Here is a 23,095-nt window from a genome sequence, read left to right on the forward strand (position 1 = left end):
ATATTCTCACCTTCGTTAAGTGGTTGATTTCCTTTCTTAGAGATCGTCAGAAAAAAAAGGGTTTTCAAAATGAATAAAAGATGTGGGTTTTCAAAACAATTCGGAGTGTTTTTGCCTTCCTACCATTCAAGGTGTCGCAGGATTCTCTCTTCGCTCCTACCTGGACACATGTGTGACCCATAAAGAGCTATTTATTATTGAGAGCAATATCATAAAACCCTTTCTTGTGAGGCAGAGTCGAGACTTTTGATCACTCTGAACCCGAATTTCTTTCGATAAGGGATGGTTATTTCTCTCTCAACTTTTAAGGATGAGATTGTGTTCATTTATGTGTCTAACTTCTTATGACTAGTATGCTGAATCTCTATGTCTTCTTAGCGCGTTGGATACTATCATTACGGAGAGCTAGTAAGTTGGAAAAGTAGGTTTTGTGGGTATATCTATCCTTTAGAATACGTTTTGATTGATTTGCTCGAGGACTAGCAAAGTCTAAGTGTGGGGGAATTTGATAGGTGTTGTAAAACACCTAATTATATATCTAGTATTTATGCTTTCTTTGGTATTATCCTTGTGAATTGCATCTCTTATGTTTGGTTTTGAGTTATTAGGTTAACGGAGACCTTTGGAGCAAAAGAAGAAGAAAACGCCCATTTGGAGCGGAAATGGCAAAAAGATCGATTCGCAGGCGACAACTGGAGCAGACTAATGTTGCACAAGGAGCGAAGTATGGACTGTCAGTTTTCTGAGACTGAAATACCAAATAGTCATCTGGGTGCCCCTTATCTACCTCACCAGGGTGGCTATATCGACTAGCCTTATTCCTACACTGACCCTAAAATTCAGAGAAATCAATTTTCATTATTCGTTCTTCACTAACTCCACCTGAAACCGAGATCCATGGCGGCTGCTGCTGAGTTAAATCGAGAGACTCAGAAATTGAGAGAAGAGATCGATGGGGAGATTCAGTTGTTGCAGGTGGTAATTTAATTGCTAGAAATGGCCGAGATAAAGACAAAGAGGAACAACAAATCAGAGAAGCTAGGGTTTGTGTGGAGATTCGATTCTGTGCTAGATTTGAAGAAATGGGGCAAGGAACTGAGATGGGTTTCTGCTGATAGCTTAATTGGAGATGAAATTGTTGCTCTGTTGACAATTCAGATGAAGTGGAGTTGCTGAAAAGATAAAGATGTTGATTGTTGAGTTCTTCCCTGAACCGAAAATGGAAACTTGGGTTTATACTCAAGTTCGAGATACATAATGGAGAGGATCTGAAGCTGGAAATTGGGGTTTACTGTGATGTTGACAAGAAGTTGCAGGAAGAGCAAGTGTTGGTGACTGCAAGCATAATAGCTGAGTTTGCAAGGGATTGTAACCGGTGGTGAATGCATAGTGAGCCTGAGATGTTATATGAGGATGCAGGTGTTGATGAGTTACAGTGGCTAATAGCTTGAGAATTGCAGCTGAGTCGAAGTCAGGGAGAAGAAGAACTGTGGAAAGAAGAGAAGATTGTACTAAGTTTGAATGGGGTTTGAGATGATGAGGAATTGCAGGTGGTGATGGAGTTGTGGATGTTGAAGTTGCTGAAATGGGTGTTGCACTTGGTGTTAAAATTGTGATGTGGCATTGGATAGGAGATTGAGGTCTTAAGTGCAGGGAGAAAATGGTTGAGTTGGTGTTGATACAGCAGGAGATGAAATTCATTCATGGGTTTTGTAGCTCGACTGAAGTTATTGCAGTCCACGCAACTGGTTTTGGTGGTTTAAGCATAGAAGCCGAGTTACAGGGAGATGGTCAGATTACAAGAGTTGTGTGGGTTCATTATGAGCTTGAATGGAATGGCAGCTGTTGGTGGCATGAGTAAAAGTGCAGAAGCTGGAACGGTTACAGTGAAGTCAGGGAGACTGCAAGGCTGAAAATGGAGATTGATGCTCAACTATTGGTAGTGGTTCTGGTAGCCATGGAGTGGAATGGTGGTGATTGTGTTGTTTACTAAGGCTGGTATGAAGGATGGAGATGAACTGGCTCTGGTGGTGAATGCACTGTTGCAACAGAAAAGGAGAAGTTATGGCGTGATCTGGTGGTGGTTGGAAGTGAAGCTACTGCTATGCGGAGCTGAGTTGCAGTTGTTGCCATAGAGAATTAGAAGATGGATTGTTTGAGTCGCAGGTAATACTGCAATGAAGACAAGGAGTTGCTGAAGCTGTAAATGGACTTTGCAACAGTCAGTGAAGGAATGGGAAGGTTTTGCAGTGGTAGTGGCAATGGAACTGAAGGTGATCTGTGCTTGAGCTAAATCAGTTGCAGGTGTTGTTAGTGGCTGTGATTTATGACATGGTTGGAGGATCAGAAGACCTAGAAGATAGTGTGCACTTCTGTTGTAATGCCTATCGCAGCTGCAGTTGTGGTTAAATACAGAATGATGCAGTTGTTGGTGGTTTGAAGCAGTTTTGATGTATGGAGGAGCTTGAGCTGAGATTGCAGTCCAAAGTTATAAGATGAATAGCCATCATGACTATATAGGCACTTGTGAAGCACAATGATTGTGCAACACAAAATATGGCCAGTGCAAATGGCCTAGGCCAAAGTGAATCAGACTGAGCCAGACCTGACTCATCTGATTATCCATCTGACTCGTTGACTTGGTGTGACTCAGTTGACTTCCCCAGTTGACTCGTTTACTTCATTTGACCGGTGACCGGGTGGATTTTGTCGGTCACCTGAGCTACTTGTCGACGACTTTTCAGGCCAACTTCCAGCAAAATTACCAGTTTTCCGGCGGCCACTTTTGGGGTATATTTTCTATATGGGTATTTTCACACACATGGGCTTGGTGGACCACTTGGACTTTGGGCTTTGAAGACCTAGTTTTGGAAAGATGAAAAGCTACAAAAGATAAAGTTTTCTACTACTTTGGGGATCACGTATTTTTCTACTTGGAACTTTGGAGAGCGAGAATTAGGGTTTGCCTTCGTTTATTTTTCATCTTCTTCAATTTATTTTTGATTATGATTATGATGAACCCAAAGGCTATGAGTAGCTAAACACATATTATTGGTTATGGGATAAAGTTGATTTCTCAAACATGTTATTTGATTCAATGAATTAGTTTTGTCTCCAAACTTTATTGTTTATGATTCATGGTTAATATTGTTTTATGATTTGATTGTTTGTTTGGTTGAGTCCGGAATCAATCCGATTCACATTCATCTTTATTGCTAGATTAGGATTATTATACGAAAAAGTGATATTTCCTGATTGCAAGTAGCATAGTGCCATTATTACTTGTAGTGATACATCTCTTTAATTGCATATGAATCATAACCTTTGTTAAAACGAATTAGTGCTTTTACACGTTTGTTTGCACTGATTAGTCTTATTTTATAGAACTTATTGCTCTTAGGGAGTTAAACTTAATTGTATTTTTACACTTTAGGTTGCTTTCTAGATAGATTTCACAATAGCATCTTTTAATGTTGTTTGTGATAAAATCGGGAAATAAATGGGATACTCTTGCGATCAAGATATCCTAGGACTTTTGATAAATGAGAGATTAAATTACCAATTCTAGTCATTGATGAAAATACATGTTTGTTAATGATACTATCCCGTGACCAATATCTTCTCCTTATTGATTATTACAATTATTTTATTGCTTTCAATTACTTTTATTGCTTAGATAAAAACAAAAATCCCCCCCTTTGGTTACTAAGAAACTGAAATTTATAACAACAAAAGCCTCTCTGTTGGAACGAACTCTTTCTTATCACGTACTATATTTATATCTAGTTGAGTGAGAAAGTGAATTATTTTTTGACGCACACGACAGCGATCACTAACCTCAAGCAGAAGGATGATGTTGTCGTTGTAGCTCCATACTTCTTCACATTCTTCAAGTCTTCATGTAATACTTATAAGTCTCATATCCTAACACTTTCAAGCTAACCTATACGAAGTTGACTCGATTATATAATCAAGCGACTCTTTAAATGAGTTTTGATTCACTAAACTATGACAACCAAACTTGACATACCAACGCTTGGTGGGTTCAACCGAGCTATGCTCTATCAGTTTAAGCAATGATTACTTGCATCTAAAGCAAGTTTGTGTACTAGTTTCCACGTTTACGAATTACTTTGATCCCAAGAAAACTTTAAAATTCTTAGTATAGATCGATTCCAAAAAAATAAAAACCATTTAAGCATTTGAGAAGTTTGCCTTGTATTACAAACAAGAATGTGCACCTGTGTATTTATCAATTAAGGACTGTGCACAAAAGTTGTCTCACGAGTTAATCAATATGGTATGTGAACCATCAAGAAAAGGTGAAGTTCAGTAACACTAAAAAAGATACCGGTTCGCGAACTAAGAAAAGTAGTTCCCTAACTCAATATGATTTGGGAGTTACAGGAACACAACCAAAAGTGCATAGTTCTCGATAATAGAGAAAATTTCAAAGTATCCAGGAACACCATGAAATTGCATAGTTTTCGAAGTAGAAAATAAGTTCGCGAACTCTTATGCACCTTACAATTCAGTAAAATCAAATTTTTTATAATTCGCGAACTAAAAAGTCAGTTCGTGAACAAAACTGCAAGTTTATGTTTTTAAGTTCTTATTTCCTATACATAGTTTTTTAATAGTGAATTTTTTCTCAAACCTCAAAAGCTTAGCTTGAACTCGAAACTTCTTCTTTATAATTCATCATATATATTAACGACATACGACACTGTCTCGGAAGATAGAATGAAATAAACAACGAGTAAATAGGATAGTCAGTCTTCACATTTTTGCTGATGAAGTTCTCGCAGATGTCTTTATTTTTTTTCAGTTTTCAATCTTTAGCGTTTACTAATACTCAACTACCTAAACATGATCCTAGCCCGAAACTGACTTTAGTAGACTATAAATGAAGAAATATTTTTGGTCATGTAGCATTGACTACAAGCTTGACATACCAATATACTTATAGGTTCAACCAAACGATTCTCTAATACAAGTTTTTGAAATTAAAAAACATATTCTTAGACATTTAAATCACTAAAACTCTCTATTAAAATAATTCTTCTTAATCTATTAAGAGTTATTAAGCAATTCATTTATTTGAACCAATAAATCACATTTAATGGTTCCAAGGTTCCATTCTTCCCTTGATAATTACGTCATCACTTAATCCTTTCACTGACACTTGAAATCTTGATTCAGAACTATAGATCTTTCTGATCATCGTTTTTTGTCCGCATCTTTAATCTTACTCCGTCTTCATTCAATTTCTTCTAACTTAAGCCTTTTTTTTTAATCCTATTAGTGGGGCTCTAGGGGAGAGAGTTTTTGGGGGCTAATAAAATGATATGTGTAGCCAAAAATGGATAGGGGCTCAAGGTATATGAAAAAGTAAAAAATATCCTGGTCTAAATTTCACTATTCATTAAAAAAAAGAGTTATTTGGTTTTTGGTACTCACTTTTTGATCTACAACTGGATTAATCTAACATTTGTCCAGTCTTTGCGTTTGGTCTAAAGACCAGCGTTGACCCGCTTTGACTCCGTTAAATGGTGATGTGTACAAGTATTTGACTTAGTTAATTTTTCTGGGGTCCTCCAAAATAATAATATATTTCTGTTAGATCCCCAGCTCTAACTTTCTTCATTTCATCGCAGGTTCTGCTGCTACAAAATCAAAAACCCCAAAGTCTTTTCATCGCAGCTTCTGCTGCTGCAAAATAAAAAGCCCTAAATCCCAAATTTAGCCCTTGGTTAACACTTATTTCGATCAGAAAACCCTAATTCTATCACCAATGGTTGATGAATCGATGGAGGGGAATGTCATTTGAGGGGATTTTGATGGAGGGGCTGCTGTAAAGTTCTTCATCTCTCCCTCTCATTGAAATCTAATCCTATTCCATTCCTAATTCTCTGTATAAAGTAATTCAATTGTTAAGGATTCTACTGGTGAGCCTTTTGTACAAATTGAGTTAAACAGGGAGCTATTAATGGTGAATTCATAGAAGATTAGAGATGGGTTTTTGTCGCTTTTCGAAATCAGAGAATAGAACGGATGAATTTTGAAATTTGCGTTTTATGACGAATACTACAGATGTATTTGAATTAGCTAATTTGGAAGTGACAGAGATGAAGTTAGGGTTTTAATTTGTTTCTGAAATAAAAGAAGAAGTTGGTTGATGGTGGTTGGAAGATGATGGTGACTAGGGTTGTAGTTAATTTGTTTCTGAAATAGAGTGAGATTAATAAGTTGTTGTTGTTGTTGAAGTTGTTGTTGCTGGATTTGATCGAGAATTGGTATCTAGGAGTATGGAAATGAAGAACTAGTGCAGTTGAAGTCGGGTATGGTCAAGATTTGAGCCTCTCTGGTGAATTCAGAGAATGAAGAATATCTAGATGTTGATATTCATGGGTTTGTGTTTAATTTGAAGCAATAGAAGATAGAGGTTAAGATTCGGTGTTCATGAAGAACTCAACTGCTAGTGATGGAATTAGGAGTTCAATTTTTCAATTAGGGTTTTATGATGATGGTGTCGCTGGTAAAGATGGGTTCCATTAATGGAGTTTGTTTAGAAGAAATGGTGGTCGATATTTAACCAAGAAAATGAAGAAATTAGCTCGAGTCTGTAATGGGATTCATGGAATTTCAGTGAGGAGAGAGGGAGTTGGGATGAAATAACAAAATGAATTATAATTCAAGGACCACAGAAAAATTAATTAAGTCAAATACTTGTACATGTCGCCATTCGACGGAGTCAACGCGGGTCAACGTTGGTCTTTAGACCAAATGCAAAGGCTGGACAAATATTAGGCCAAATCCAGGTTTAGGTCAAAAAGTGGGTACCAAAACCAAATAACTCAAAAAAAAAAACTAAATCTATAATCTTCTCCTTCTCCTTTTCATTTACAAATCATGATGATCATGATTTCATCACGATGAAAATCATTAAAAAAAAAAACTAAATCTATTGGGATGTTTGGTAATGATTATAATAAGTGGTTATGAGCTTATAATCAATTCTGTGAGCCATAATCCATTCTTAGGGTGTTTGGTAATAAGTATATTAATCAGTTATTTTAATCATAATTTAAAAAACCAATTATTTTTATAAACAACTAAAACTTGTTTTTAAAAATTAAAATAATTGATTCTCAGTTTTATAAAAAAAACACGGGTTTTCTTTTTCTTTCTTTTCGTTAGAAACTAAGCCGAGAGAGGGGAACGAGAGAAGCAAAAAAAATGGGGGAAGAAAAACCTAGATCTGGTTTCTCTCCTGTTTGATTTCGTCAATCGTTATCTGTTCGTCGAAGTTCACCACCTTCAGCAATACTCTCCCTGTTATCTGTTCATCTCCCATTTTTTTGATCTGGTTTCTCTCCTGACGATTAATCTCGATCTTCTCTCACAGTTCTGTTGAAACCCAAACTAAGGTGGTGAATTCATCTTCCTCAAAATCTGAAGAAATTCTTATCAAAATCAAAATCAGGTAAGTTTTCTTTAGTGGGTTATCAATTTTTTCTTTGTTAATTTCAATTTATCTCCCCTGTTATCTGTTCATCAGCAACTCACGATTAATTTCGATCTTCTCTCACAGTTCTGTTGAAACCCAAACTAAGGTGGTGAATTCATCTTCCTCAAAATCTGAAGAACTTCTTATCAAAATCAAAATCAGGTAAGTTTTCTTTAGTGGGTTATCAATTTTTTCTTTGTTAATTTAGTGTTTTGCTCTGATCTTGTTTGTGAAATTGCCCCACTGGTATTTACTAACATTTTCTTAAAAATTGGGTTCATTAGAATGTCGACTGAGACTGCCAAATGGTGTAATAGTTTGGAAAAAAGCCTATGTGAACTTTTGATAGTTCAAATACTTGGTGGTAAGAAGCCTAAATCATTTGTGAAAGAAGCTTGGATTGAAGTAAAAGATGAATTCAACAAGAAAAATGGACAGAATTTTACTATGGATCAAATTAAGAATAGGTATAATTTGTTCAGGGTTAGACACAATGACATGAAGAAGCTCATGTCCCTTAGTGGCTTTGAATGGGATTCGGAAGATAAAAAGATTATAGTTGACGACGAAGGAGTGTGGGATGCATATCTTGGGGTAAATTTAATTGACATCACCCTCTTTGTTGTTATTGTAGGTTGTATTTTGATTTGTGAATTATTGTGGGTAGTAGTCAGTAGATAATTTGTACTGTTTTGACGTAGGAATACCCGGATAAAAAAAATTATAAGACAAATGGTTGCCCTATCTATGAAGAGTTGTGTACCATTTTTGGCGGTTCAACTGTAACTGGTTCTAATGCGTATGCTTCGGCTCAGAGCGTAGATGATGATACTCCAGTTAAGTCCTCGAGGCAGGGGTCGTCCGTTGTTGGGGTGGAAGAAGTAAGTGAAAGCTCAACAGAGAAAGCTAATGAAAGAGGAAAGCGAAAAGCTCCAGCAACAATTGATTATGGTCAAACTAAGAGAGCTACAAGTACTGCTGGTATGAGTGAAGCTTTGTTTGCTATTGCTGATGCCACAAAAGCTAAACATGTTATTGATTTGGATAAGGATCCTTTTTCAATTCCAAATTGTACAAAGTATTTGCAATCTCTTGATGGCGTGAGTGTTCGATGTTTAATGGGGGCGTTAGAGAAGTTTCAAGATGCTGGATGGAGACAAGTTTTTATGTCACTAGATCCTAATAATCAGAAGGAATGGCTGAAGAGTCTCGGGTCTTAGAGTTTGTGAGAGGTTTTAGAGTACTAGGCTAATGTTTATGTCATTTGAACCTTTGTTGAAATGGTCGTCTCATTTTATGATTAGAACTGGATGTTTTTGTTTGTTTTGAGAATGTTAAAGACATGAATGCTATAAGTAACTAGTAGGTTTACTGATTAATAGTTAATAGATTTGGTTTTGTTAACTTGGATTTATGAATGTGGTTCTTAATTTGTCTTACTTGTTCTTACTTTACTAATGTAGCATACTTTTTTAATGTAGCATACTTTACTGTGTCTCTCTCTCTTGTTCTTACTTGTTTCATTTGTTTTTCAGGAAATGGCCTACAGATAATAAGCATTTAAACAACATCATTGATTAGAGTTTTTGACGGGTCGTATTCTGAATTCAGTTAAATGGCCAAAGAAGTTACCAGCTAGGTAGCCTTCCTCTATATGAAACTTAAAAAGTTGGTCTGCAATCTTTAAATAATGTTGTTCAATATGCTAGACTAGACTAGATTCTAATAATTTCATACACTGTCTTGACAGCATAATTTCATACACTGTCCGTTACTTTGTTTTGCCTTTTGGAGAACTACTACTTTCCCATTTTTCAGTATAATTTCATACATTGTATGTTACTGTTGATAACAACAGCCAATTCAAGTTAAATTGTATACTTTTGAAACTAGATTTCTGAACAGCTCATGTGCTGGATAGGATTGTTTATCTGTGTTTATTAGGTGGTGAACCTGGTTGTTAAGGGGGTTCTGGTTTAATGTGTCTTTATATGGCTTTTTATCATTGGAATTGAAATGAATTTGATTTGGTTGGTTTTCTTGTGGTTTGATAAGAGTTTGTTGGTTTATTCATGTGTGCGTGTTTAGTGCTTTTTTGATTGCAACCGCCAATCTCTCTGCATAGTTTGTTTTTTGGATTAGCTTCTCTTTTTTTCATTTGATTTGCTTCTGCCTTAGTTTAATTGTCACTTTTGTTGTTTGTTACCCATTTATCATATATCTTCTTGTAAGTACATGCTTGAGATGAAATGAATCTTATGATCTGCTGTTTTTTTTTAACTTTTTACTTATTTAGTGTTCAGTGTTTTTAAGACATTGCATGTGGTTTTACTTAATTTGGATCTCTCTACTTACAAAGAATTCATTCATGTTTCTACTTTGATCACTTGTGTAGAAAGTTGTCAAGGTTTAGATTGTTAATAGCATGTGGTTTATTGTTTTCAATTTTTCTTACACCCATCATGTATACCTGTTAATGTTTATGGGAGCAGTAGACTGGTAGTGAATCTGAGGCTAAGAATAATTGAATTTAATTCTTGTTAATAATTGTTTGTATATATTAGGATATGGACTCCGAAGAAGAGCTTGAAGAACGCACCTTATTACTTGTGGTTGCAGCAGTTATAGAAAACGTTAAGGGTCGCATATGTAAGGAACCTTGTAGAACTTCTATACTTACGGGACATCAACACATGCAAGAGATTTTGCACGGACATCCCCGTAGATGTTATGAGCAGTATCGCATCGAGAAGTTTGTTTTCTTAAGGTTGACTCACATTTTAAGAGAAAGAGAACTTTTACGTGACGGTCGATGGGTCACCATAGAAGAGCAGTTGGCGATTTTCCTTCTCACGATTGGACATAATGAAGATAATAGAATGTTACAAGAAAGATTTCAACATTCCGGTGAAACTATAAGTAGATACTTCAATGAAGTATTGAGAGCCATCATGGAACTTTCCAAGGAACTTATAAAACCTCCTTCTTTTTCTGAGACTCCAGCTGAAATACTCAACAACTCTAAATATTTCCCATGGTTCAAGGTACGTCAGATGATATCTCTTATAGCTTTGTCTTTTTTTTTTCTTCCCATTTTTAACTTATATCCATAAATATTTTATAGGATTGTATTGGCGCTATAGACGGAACACATATTAAAGTGATTGTACCACTAGCCCAACAAACACCATACTTCGATAGGAAAGGAAATATATCACAAAACGTGATGGCAATATGTTCGTTTGATTTGAAATTCACATATATCTACGCTGGATGGGAAGGATCGGCAAATGATTCAAGAATTTTATGGGAAGCTTTGAGTAATATAAGTTTGATGTTTCCTCATGCCCCTGAAGGTTAGTTAATTTTGCTATACATTTTTCCTGCAATGGTCCCTGGAATTTTTTTTTGTTTACAGTGATTATTCATTAGCATGATAATAAAATATTTCAGTTAGGGTAGTTCAGAATAGTTTATCTTGTTGTTGTGCGTATAAATAGAAAGATCTAATCTATACAAAGACACTCTCCTAATACTGTACATAAATATATTCTGGTCCAATATATTCCTGCAGCAGTTTGAAAATTGGCCAAGCCATAACGATCTAGTATAGGCAGTAGTTTCAACCATCTGCAGTCTGAGTATTTAGGTCATATCCTTCATCTAAAAGTATGTCAGTAGATTTACAGTTTCAGTAGCAGAACTTGTAGTTTACAATCATAAAGCAAGTGCTTGTGCAGTCCCAACAGCAACCTGAAATCTTTAAGACTAGTTAAGCTGTCCTCTTTCACTACTGGTGCTGGTATAGACGATGGCTAGTAATAACCTTACAAAATAACCATATTAAGATGAATAAGTGTAACTAGGCTCCCAAACTATACGCTGTCGTTTGTGTACCATGTCTTCTTTCTGACCAAAATGCTTTTCCTTCTTGTGAATTCCCTCTACTTGTATTGTGACTAACGATGTTATTGTTGTTGAATATTCTCCGACATTGTTTACATTTTTAGGAAAGTATTATGTTGTTGATGCTGGATATCCAAACATGCCTGGTTTTCTTGCTCCATATCGGGGAGTTCGTTATCACTTACATGACCGTAAAAGAGGAAGCAATGGAAGGTTCACTGCAAAGGAGTTGTTTAATTTTGGGCATTCTTCATTAAGGAATACAATCGAGCGAAGCTTTGGAGTTCTTAAATCTCGTTTTCCAATTTTGAGAGATCCTGCCTCATTTCCATACAACACCCAGGTACAAATATTAATAGCAACATGTGCAATTCACAATTTCATTAGGACGGAATCCAAGTCTGATGAACTGTTTGCATATTATGCAAATGAAGAAAATGTCATAGATGTTGATACATCCCCGTCTGATGAACCGACGTTTAGTGGTATGTACGCACATCAACAAAGAAGAAGTGAAATGAATCACATGAGAGATGAAATTGCCGATGCCATGTATAGGTTTCGATACCGAAACTAGCTAAGATCAAATTGCTAGTGTATTGAAGAACTATGATTAAATTTGTGTGTTGTGGTTTATAAAAAAAACACTAAAATCATAATGATAAACATGTGTACCAAACAACTTCTCATTTTAATCATTTTTCATTTTTTGATAATTAATTATTCCAAAAAGTTGTTTGTTAAAATTTATTTCAAAAATGATTATGATATAATCATTTTCCAGTTTATGATTATCTATAATTATAAATAGATAATTATAATGGTTACCAAACAAGGCCATTATCTTCTCCCTATCCTTCTCTTCCCATTCATAAATTGTGATAAAGATGATGATCATAGTTCCATCATGATGAAAACGATGGTCATAAAAAAAACCCAAAATTATAATCTTCTCTTTCTCCTTTTCATTCATAGATCATAATAAAGATGGTGATCATCATAAAAAGAAAAAACTAAGAAAACCCACCATTTATTTTTGCTTTTAAATGATTAAAAAATATGATTTTATGAATTTCGGGTTAAAAAAAAATTCTGGAAGTAATTGCGGCTGGGAGTTCTTAGATTCCCAACCGAAAGTACATGTTTCAGCTTGGATTTCCAAACCGAAATCATTTTTCTGATGTTTTTGGTTTTCAGAACCAGTTACGGCTGGGAAAATCCAGCCGAAACTGCTGTTACGGCTAGGAAAACTCAGCCTTAACTGGTTCAAAAAACAAAAATAATCAGAAAAATGATTTCGGTTAGGAGTTCTTTATTTCCCCGCCGTAAATAAAAAATACGGCTTTGAACACCATTATTTCCCAACCGTTTTTTCGTTCTACGGTTGGGTCGACAAATTATCCCAGCCAAAACCAAGCCGAAGTGCAGTTAAGGCTGGGAAAACCTAGCCGTAACTGGTTTTGAAAAGAAAAAAAAAAATCGGAAAAAATTTCGGTTGGAAAAACCAAGCCGAAAATGGACTCTCAGTTGGGTCGACAAACTATCCCAGCCGTAATTACTATCAGAAACTTTTTTTACCCTATATTCATCGAATTAGATTTTTTTAACCATTTAAAAAAAAATAGTGGGTTTTCTTAGTTTTTTCTTTCTATGATGACCATCATCTTTATCATGATCTTTGAAGGAGAAGGAGAAGAAAATAGTTTTTAGTTTTCTTGATGATCATCATCGTCATCATGATGAAATTATGCTCATCATCTTTTCACAATTTATGAATAAGAAGAGAAAGATGGGAAGAAGATAATAGATTTATTTTTTTATGATCTTCATCATGATGAAATCATGATCATCATCTTCATCATGATCGTAAATGTGAAGGAGAAGGAAAAGATTATAGATTTATGATTATTATTATTTTTATGAATAGTGAAATTTAGGTAAGAATAATAGACATTAGGAATATGATGTGATAAGGGATAACCTCATTTACTATTTCACGATCCTAAAAAGCCCCAAAAGACCATTGACTTTCAAAACCCCAATAATAAGATTTTTTTTTTATTTTTTTTTTTTGCGATCTATGCTCGACTACACTATCTTTTCTCTGTCACTAAGAAAAGTTAATACCTTATTTATGCTTTAATCGATTTTTGTTATGAATTAAAGTTGTGATCTGAGAATTTTCATCATTGATTTTATCAAGTCTTTTATATAAATATAGGAGTGTTTTGATGCAACAGCTATTCTCAAAATCAGTTTTAGCAAGAGATGGAATTTCCGTTTAATATCCAATTTAGGATATCGGAATAGTATATTAAAATTTCTAGTTATTAAAAAAGTACTGTTACGTAGACATGATATAAGTGGCCCACCATTTTATCTCACTCTCAAGATTACTCGAGTAAAATCGAGATGCTTCTCACCTCCTTTGACAAAGTCAAAGATAAGCATGAACATCATACTCCTGGTAACAATGACACGAGTACTAAACGTGTCCATTTCATGCCTTATAGACATGCATGATATGAGGCTATAAATAGCCGATTTTGTAATCATTTTATGTGACTTACTCTTGTAACAAAACAGAGAGTAATGAATTTCTCTTTGGCAATCGATATGGGTGCGGACAATACGGAAAAGGATAATTCTCTTCAATCTTTGCCTATTTAATTTAACTATTGTTGAGTAGTTATATACATGCAATTTTTATTATGTCTAACTCGTTTTCTGTTTTAATTAGGACTTGTTAAAGAGAAAGTTAGACATCTTACCGCGTCTTGTAGGTGATATTTGGAGCACAATCGATCATACGGTATATGAAGAGATATCCAAAATAGGTACGTATTGGCGGCGACTCATATTTGTGATGTTATTCGATTTCCGAATTTAGCAAAATATTTGAGTTTTGAAGTGTTTTGCTATTTTTCGCTTTAGCCAACCAACGGAAGGTTTTTCCACATCCTTTTGGATAGCGTAGAAAATAAAATTACCTTTATTGGTACACCAATGATTTTTGTGGTGTTAACGGTTTTAATATCGGCGGAGCGAGGAATTGTTGCATCCTGAGGGATAGCAAAATTTTAATATTCCTTCGCTATAATAATCTCCGAAATTCAAAGTCGTTCCACCTAAGACTGGAATGCGATAAAAATGGACACTGGGTTAACGTGGTTAGCCTGTCTCTATCAGCGGTTTTTGAAATGACTTGCGGTTGATATCGAGACGATTTCTCTTAAGATAAAGAATGTGTTCATATTTCAACTTTGATAAATTAATTTCGTCGACCCTAACAAACGAAATTGGAGATTTGTCGGTGTTATGTTAGAACCGTGTATGGTAAATAGTTCGTCTTGATTTTAGAGAAGATAAATGCACCGTATAAAATGTTGCGGTAACCAATAAGTGGAGCATCATATTTTGCGCCCTTATATGTTCCTGTTAGCTTTACGGCGTGCATTATATGCACGAATTATATGGATCGACGAGCTTTAAAGAGCTAGCGCTTAATTTGCACTTTGTATATGTTGTGTCAACAACAACGAGTGTTGCAAATGTTAACTGCGCCTCGTAGATATACAAATATCGAGCGATAATGAGTGTTTCATTTTTGTAAATGATATTTAGAGTTAATATCATGTCTTCTCGTCGCATGAGCTATTACCTAAAATCCTGAATTTGGTGAATTAAATTTGCACTAGTACCTATGCAAATAACTTTATCTTTGGCGAAGAAGGAAAATACAATTGTGGTAGGCATATTTGAATATGGGAACCAAAATAGTTCTCGGGTTTAAGAACTTGATGAGCACCGTACCAGCAGAAGTGGAATAATACGGGACGGTAGCATAATGATTGGGTGAATAACTATCTTTGAGCCTGGAAGAGCTCTGCTATCGTTATGATATAAAGGACACGATACGCGCATTTAGAATGCCGTTCATTGTTGTTGATCTCTATTGATCTTCTTGGAAGGACTTGTACTGATATTGAGATAGTGTATATGGTCAAAAAAATTCATTTACAGTTTACTGTTAATTTTACATAACAATGTAAATTCTTAAAACTATTCCAGCTGGACAGTAAACGAGAGAGGAAACCTGATCAGTCACCTCTCATGGGTTGCATGTTATTGTTGTTTTCTCCACCCAGTTGCTCCCTTGATAGGTAGAGTCATGCAGAACTGAATGTTCTGTTGATGAGACATTCCCGCCTGAGGATCAGGGGGAGAATCTTCGACGACATTGGTTAAATCTAGAGCTGGCAAACAAGCCAAAACCCGCGGGTTTACCCGGCCCGGCCCGTAAAAAACCCGCACCCGACTCGGCTGGTGTCTAAAAAAGCTGGGTTAGGGTTGATAAATGCCGGCTTGTAGGAAAACGGGTTATCCCGGACCGGCCTACAAACCCGCGGGTTTAACCCGTTAACCCGTCAAAAACCCATAAGTAATAAGTATTATTTAATTTCCACCGTCAGATCATCTAGGATTAATCTTATTCATACGTTTAAGATATAAAATGATAAAAAAAACCTAGCAGACGGGTCATTTCTTCTTCCTCTTTCTTTTCTTTCTTCTCCTCAACTGTCTTTTCTTCCCTACTGTGTTGCGCCTCCTCACCAGTCACCACCTGCATCTTTCTTCTGTTTTGTTTTTTTTTCTTTCTCATCTCTTTATCTCCTATTGTATGTAAGAAGAAGAATATATTATAATAGATCTGAGAGAAGAACAATTTTTTAGGGTTACAGTATCTCTAGTATATGATTTTGATAGTTTATTGTGACTTTGGTGAGGTTTGATTATCCTCTGAAACTATTATTCGTTGATTCTGGTTGCAATTCACATACTTAAAGAAAGATGATTTTTTATTTTTTTTGGTTTGATTAAGGGTTTTCTATGATGCGAGTACTGGATTCAGTTTGATTCAAATTTTTGGTTAACTGATTTATTGAATTTTGTTTTTGGTTATTTTAGAATAAGTATTGAAGATAAGACTAAGGGATTTTGTTTCAGGAAACATAAAGTTCTTTTTTCATTTTTCTAAATCATATCTACTATCATTACTTGATTAATTTACTGCTGGGATTATTGGGTGTTGGTGGTGCAGTGTTCTTGGTGTCACGGGTTATGGAATTGAAGGTGTTGCAGGTTATGGAATCGAAGTGTTGGAGATTGTCATTGGCTGATCTGCATGAGTCTGAGTTTGAGCAGAGAACACAACTATGTAAAGAGTTCTCGCTGCGGTTGAGGTAATGATGGGTTAGCTGAAAATGGAGTAATTAAACGTGTATTAGGTGTTACAGGGAAGGATTCAAAAGGATTTTTGTTTGATCCTTGTAATAATTGTGTTTAATCCTTGTAATTCGTCAAAAATTAACTTAATTAAATTATAATTTGATTTTTAATTAAACAAGCCGGGCTAATCTGTGAACCCGCAAGCTTTACTCGGGACGGGAGCGGGTTGGAGAAATGACCACCCGTGAAGAATTTCAACCTGCAAGCTTTGGACCGTATTAACCCGTAACCCGCGGGTTGGTAACAATCCAGCCCCGGCCCTCCCGTTTGCCAGCTCTAGTTAAATCCAATTGTGTCTCATCTAAATTCTCACACCGAGAAATGCCTGAGGTGTTGGAGATTACTCTGTTGCTAGATTTAGCAAGAGTACGCTTGCTTGATTCGGCATATATTAAAGTCCTTGCAAGGCTTGCCATGTAATCACAACGATTGTTTCGTCTGGAAATATGCTTAGAAGCATAGACGAAAACCTCTTGTATGAGGTATACCAATCTAATCAAATGACGTCCATATTCTCTTTGAGTTATGAGTTGATATATCTCCTGACGAGGAGCATATCCATAAAAGTTGCGATGATATCCCGTGGTGAAGAATATCCGCATACTGAAATCTGGTACCAATGGATTAAAATATCCTCATACTCTAGAGAATGATGTAAGATCGTTTATTTACTGATTATTAACTACTGTCGATAATGTTCAGAGTAGCTACTGTAATCGTTGTGGATAGATATCCCCTTTGCAAAGGAATTATCGACAAAGTTTATATGATTGGTAGATATGGATGATGGTATTTTCAATGATGTTGTAGTAAAGAGTTCGTTGAGGCTTGTGAAGGAAATGAATTCTAGACTTAATAGAACTTAAAAATATATTAAACTTAACTCAAAATTGATTTCAAGTGATTGGAAAATAACCAAGACACTAGAATCCACTATTACACATGAATGATGTCAAATATTTCAGAACTCTAATTATCTTTTTAATCCTTTATTTCTTAATCCACAAATAATCAAACATATTCTCAAAAATTAATTGTATCCCCTAAGCATAGATTATCTAACCAAAGCATTACCTATCTAATTGAATCACAACTAATGAAGAAAATTATGTAAACTTTTAAGAACTCTGCAAAAGCAGTGATTGAATGAATTATAATTAAATATTAGAGAAAATGAAATAGTTACCCATTGTTCATGTGTGAATAGCTTCATCCATTGCCTTGGTTACGAGAGAATTAGCCGCTCATCATGGTGGAAACACGCTCAAAAGTTGATTTCATTTATGCTCAAAGGGTTACAAATGATGAATAAGGGAGAATTATAATAAAAATCGGGTTTGCAACGCTTATAATTGTTGCAAAAACCGTTACAAAGAGTCGTTACTGTTGTTGTTGTTGCGTTTTTAAGTCTGCCTGTAAACTGCGACCCACATAATGAGTTGTTGTCACTGTTCAAAAACGACTGCTGGTGCACGTCTGTTCTTCGTGTTCTTCAGTTTTGCAGCAGCCGAAATGGCAGCTCTGCAAATTTGATTTTTCGCTCTGTGGTGCTCTTTTTCTCTCCCAATCTCTCCGTCTCCCTTCTCTATGATCCCCTCACCCTATATATACTCAACAGCAGCAAAATATCACGCCATAACTCTCACAAATTTTCATTAAACTCGGCAGTGAAGAAAAATATTCTGGGAATATTTTCTTCCCTGTGTTAGCTTCCTCATTTATCTTCTTCACGGTTCAGAGTGTTGCTAGAGTCATCATACACGAGCAGAACACGCATAAATCTTCTAAAATCCGTGAACTATTCTTCTCATGCACAGGCTGTCCTGATTCCTTGTCACGGATTTTCCAGCCAAATTTGATCGAAACAAACACCCATACCAGCTCTTTTATGACATATCACAACTACCCATGAAGTTTCATCCCTTTAGTCCACCTAGAACATCTTCAAATTTCGATCGAAACATTCTCAGAGAGCTGCCACATTTTTCCCGTCAATTTTTAAGTTTCAAATAAAGAAGATGGTGTCCCCTATCCAGCTGTGGGGTGCGAATAGCAGCTGTCTTTTTGGGGTGCCCCTTAGTAATTGAGGTGCCCCTTAACCAAATCTGGGCTCCGTATAGCAAGTGTCCTCCGGGGGGTGTTCCGAGTGATTTTTCGAGCCGATTTTTCCAATAATATTTAATTTCCAAAAATACCTAAAAATACACAAAACACCATAATAAGGACGAAAACGAGTACCAAAAATACGAAACATTGAGGACCAATTAGACACATAAATGCGTCTATCAATGGACCTTTGTTCATATTGAGGTGTTTTCTCCCTTATATACGCTTTTGAGACCTTAGTCTTAGCATCTGTCTAAAATGTGATGCTTATATGAAAGCGTAGTGAGAGAACTAATTGAGGTTGCTTGTTATGCAGACTGACAGTGAGTTTCCGCAACCACTAACCAGGTTCCTGGAAGTATAGTCTGGCAGTCAGACATGACTCGACATATCACCTGGTGTAACTGTGTATCTATACTCGTATGGATTTCAAAAGAAACTCTTAATTGTTAGTCGTTGATGTTTTATTATCCTAGTGATGCTCTGGGCATTGATGGTGAGTATTTTTTATTTTTATTTTGCATTCATTGAATGGTTTTGCATTTGAACTTATTACTCATTAAACCATAGTCATGTTTTCTGTTTGAGACGTGTTATATTCCACTGTTGTTACTATCCTACTACAAGATTTGCAAATTCGATGAGAAAATCTTCCCACCGTTTGGGGAGGAAGGGATATCGCATGAAAAACGGCGTGAAGTATCCTGGTTTGTACAAAGAAGAACCAGGATGTATCTCATCTGGATGTTTTCAGCAATGAAAGACATATAAAAGATTTGATATCTTCAGAAATTGCAAATCAAGTTTCTCCATGAGAAGTTGTGTATGTAATAGTAAGTGTGTCATTTAAAACACACAACAATGTGCGCGACTAGTTGATTCGGAATTCTGCTCCTCCTAAAAAGGAGAAACCAGTCGTAATCATTGAAAGATAGTGCTCTCAAAGAGACTATCAGTGGAAGATCTAATTTCTCTAAGTATAGTTCTCCTAATAAGAAAATGTCTCTGCCAATGCTGTGAAACCTCAAAATGAGAGGATTTCCATAAGGCATGCATGCAATAGAGAAATTTGCGATCGTAATCCAATGATTGTTGATGACATAGTCAAAGTATCCACTGATACTACCGTAAGTGTTTTTGGTTTAAACCACTCTCTATGGGAATGTCATCAAAGGTATGATTGGTTAAACCAGGAGAGATCAAAGCAGAATAGTAGTTTCTCGCAAAAATGCATAAATTTTGTATTGCAGCCCGAACATTCGATAATGTGAGCTACTCTTGGCCACAAACGGGTGTTTGCAGTTCCAACATACGATAATGTAACCCCTAGTGGCTACAGGTGGGTGTATGTGCATAGTGAGAAAAGTAAGTCAACTAATGGCACAAAGTCTTTTACAGGAACCTGAGATGGATTTCTCTGTAACATATTCCGTACTATGGATGCAGCCACCTTTACGGTATTTTTCTGAAAGTCTTTAAGGACTCGATGTGCATCTAGTTGATTTGGTTATTGCGGATATGTGTGAAATACTAGATACAGAAAACTTCATGTAAATTCCTGAAGTTTTTCAGTAGAATTACCATGTCATATGCATTTACTCAATAAGGACGAAAGTGGTCAATCGTCTAAGTAAATGCTTATATTATCCAGGGATATGTGAACCATCTTATATGCTCATAAAATTTGCATTTACTAGTTTTGATTTATGCAACATCTACTTGATTGGAACTCCTGAAGAATTCTCCAAAGCACAAAAATGCTTAAAGCATGAGTTCGAGATAAATTCTCGGTAAAACGTGGTCTCAATCTGTTGGTTGAGCGTTGTAGATGGAAGTCCATTAATTTCGTCAACCTTAAGGGTCTAGACATGTTTAAATAGACGAGTTGACATGGTTTCAGTCATTCGATCTCTTACTTATAAGATTGATCAGTTTACACCTCAACAAAGGTAGTGTATCACTCTGTGGTTTGTGCACAAAGATGTGTAAATGGTACATTAGCTGAGATACGCTATAGTTACCTGATATTGGGTTTGTAAGCCTGGTTCAACCTAACACCAATATCGAGACATAGGTCCGAAGAATCCTCCATCTTCGTGGTACCATTCAGCATGATCTTTTGAAATAAAAAATCGTTGAATGTCTCCCACAGAGAAAAGCTAATCAGATTGTTTAAGCTTTGATTTTTGGCAGGTTTGTGAAAGCAGCTAAACATTTTCCTAGCTAATAGTCTAGTAGTAGAGGATACTTGTTCATCCTCCGATCGATTATGATTGTTCAGAAAAATCTAGTGGAGAATAAAAGGCTGGCACGACAAGTGGATCATTAAGAAATTGCACAAAGATAGATCAGACCAAGTTTTTCAACTAAAGAAAGCTGAAACTGTTGAAGTCATTAGAAGATGGCTCCTACTCATCGGGGGGAGTAAAGACACATAATACTATGGATATTGGGGATGTTGGACATTACGCCGTGTACTCTTTTTCCTTAGTCAAGGTTTTGTCCAATTGGGTTTTCCTTGTCAAGGTTTTAATGAGGCATGCGAGTCCACTGCTATCCGAGTTTCAAATGTTGTACTCTTTTTCCTTTGTCTGGCTTTTTTCCCTTTGGGTTTTCCCGGGCAAGGTTTTAACGAGGCAGCATCTGCGGATTTATCATTGTTCTGGGTACTCATATTTTCCTACCTACAGGTTTTATCCCTCTAGGTTTTTCCTGGCGAGGTTTTTAATGACATATCAACTTAGAACGATGATCATCATCTAAAAAGATGTATATCCATAGAGTTTCTCGAGATGCGGTTATGGGATAATCGTCTGCATTATTTTGGATCAGGTTTTTACTACGCACCAGTTTTTCCTGACAAGGCAGATAAGCAGTATCGTCAATGTCCTTGTTCAAGTCACTAAAATAATGACAAAAAAAATAGAAATGGATCACTGAATCACCCCATTCCAAGTACAAATCCGAATAGAAAGGGAAAATTTGAGAAAAAATATTTATAATCACGGCAAATAATTAAACAAGAAACATTTTAATGCAGTTATCAATTGCTTAGTATGTCTAGAACGATTATTATAAAGCCTATTGTTTCGCTCCCTCCAACCAGTCCACCAGATTGCTGCAAAAGGCAATAAGCTCCGAATTTTCTTTAATCCATTGGAGTTAGGAGTGCGCAACGACGGACGTATGCGGATTAGGGTCACCCGCGTCCAATCCGTCAACGTTGCGGACTTGGAAAATCCAAACGTGTTCGGTCCAATCACCCGCAGATTTGACATTCACGGAACAACGGGTGATACGGATCGGATACGGATTAACCGCGAATTTAGTCAAAAAAGAAAAAAAACCTAATTCTACATAATACCCTAATCTAATCAAGTAACCAACAATCGTCTCGCTCTACATTCAAGATTGATTTGAGTGAGGAACAGAAATACAGGTACTGCGCAGGTGCTAGTGTGTATGGATTACAAGTACAAGTTAGGAATAACTAAAAGATGAAACTAAAAAGTGAAGAGCAGAGCCAGGAAAACCATTGTACTAACCTGGACAATGGTTCTCATGCTCCCTCCTTTGGAGGAGGTAAAGGTTAGAATCTGGACCTTGTAATTGCTAGTAGTATTTAGGGGTCACAACTAACCACTATACTAATCTATTAAAAAAAAAAAGAGCACAACTAGACGGAAATGAATTTTCATTTAAATAAGAGGATGGGGATCCTCATATAAAGAAAAGGGAAAAATCACGTTCGTGTGATATACAAAGTGAACAGACGTATTTCGAGATCAAAAGACTGACAAAAGTTTTTGTTAAACCAAAGACGGGAGCACTAGAACAAGAAGAAGGGACAATTAAGAAAATTCATTAGTCTAAGAAAAAATGGCGGAAACAAATAATCATGATTCAAATTCAAAGCCTAAAAACGTTACTTGTGATAATATAAGAACGTAGTGCAAGTCTGCAAGATAAAAAAAGGACGGAAAAAACGTACAACAGTTACGTTGCGTGTGAATCCGCGGATTTCAAAGTCCAACCATAACCAAACCGATAAAAGTGCGGATTTGGAAATCCCACCCCTCTCCGGCCTATAGATTTTGCGGAATGGATTTCACCCACAATTTTGCGAATGGATACGGATGAAATCCGCGGTTCCGGACTTTTTGCTCACCCCTAATTTGGTGTTGTTCTTAGCTACCATTCGTGCAAATTCATCTTCACGTCACTGGCTGGAGCTCAGTTAACTCATAACAGATATGTTAAGGCTTTAGCTTTCTAGGACTAAAG

General features: G+C 36.1%; 2 protein-coding genes across 2 annotated transcripts; both read left to right on the forward strand.

The window, feature by feature from the left end:
- The first annotated feature begins 1,660 nt into the window (after nt 1–1,660).
- Nucleotides 1,661–8,730, forward strand: LOC113359955. Its single transcript, XM_026603512.1, has 6 exons — nt 1,661–1,844; nt 2,223–2,280; nt 7,409–7,486; nt 7,595–7,672; nt 7,795–8,104; nt 8,212–8,730. Exons 1-6 carry the CDS (start codon nt 1,661–1,663, stop codon nt 8,728–8,730), a joined length of 1,227 nt encoding a protein of 408 aa, XP_026459297.1.
- Nucleotides 8,731–10,736: 2,006 nt separating this feature from the next.
- LOC113359956 lies at nt 10,737–11,993 on the forward strand. Its single transcript, XM_026603513.1, has 2 exons — nt 10,737–10,866; nt 11,521–11,993. The coding sequence occupies exons 1-2, from the start codon at nt 10,737–10,739 to the stop codon at nt 11,991–11,993; spliced, it is 603 nt and encodes a 200-aa protein (XP_026459298.1).
- The last annotated feature ends 11,102 nt before the right edge of the window (nt 11,994–23,095 follow it).

Source organism: Papaver somniferum, chromosome 3 (assembly GCF_003573695.1).
Source record: "Papaver somniferum cultivar HN1 chromosome 3, ASM357369v1, whole genome shotgun sequence".
NCBI classification, from domain to species: domain Eukaryota; kingdom Viridiplantae; phylum Streptophyta; class Magnoliopsida; order Ranunculales; family Papaveraceae; genus Papaver; species Papaver somniferum.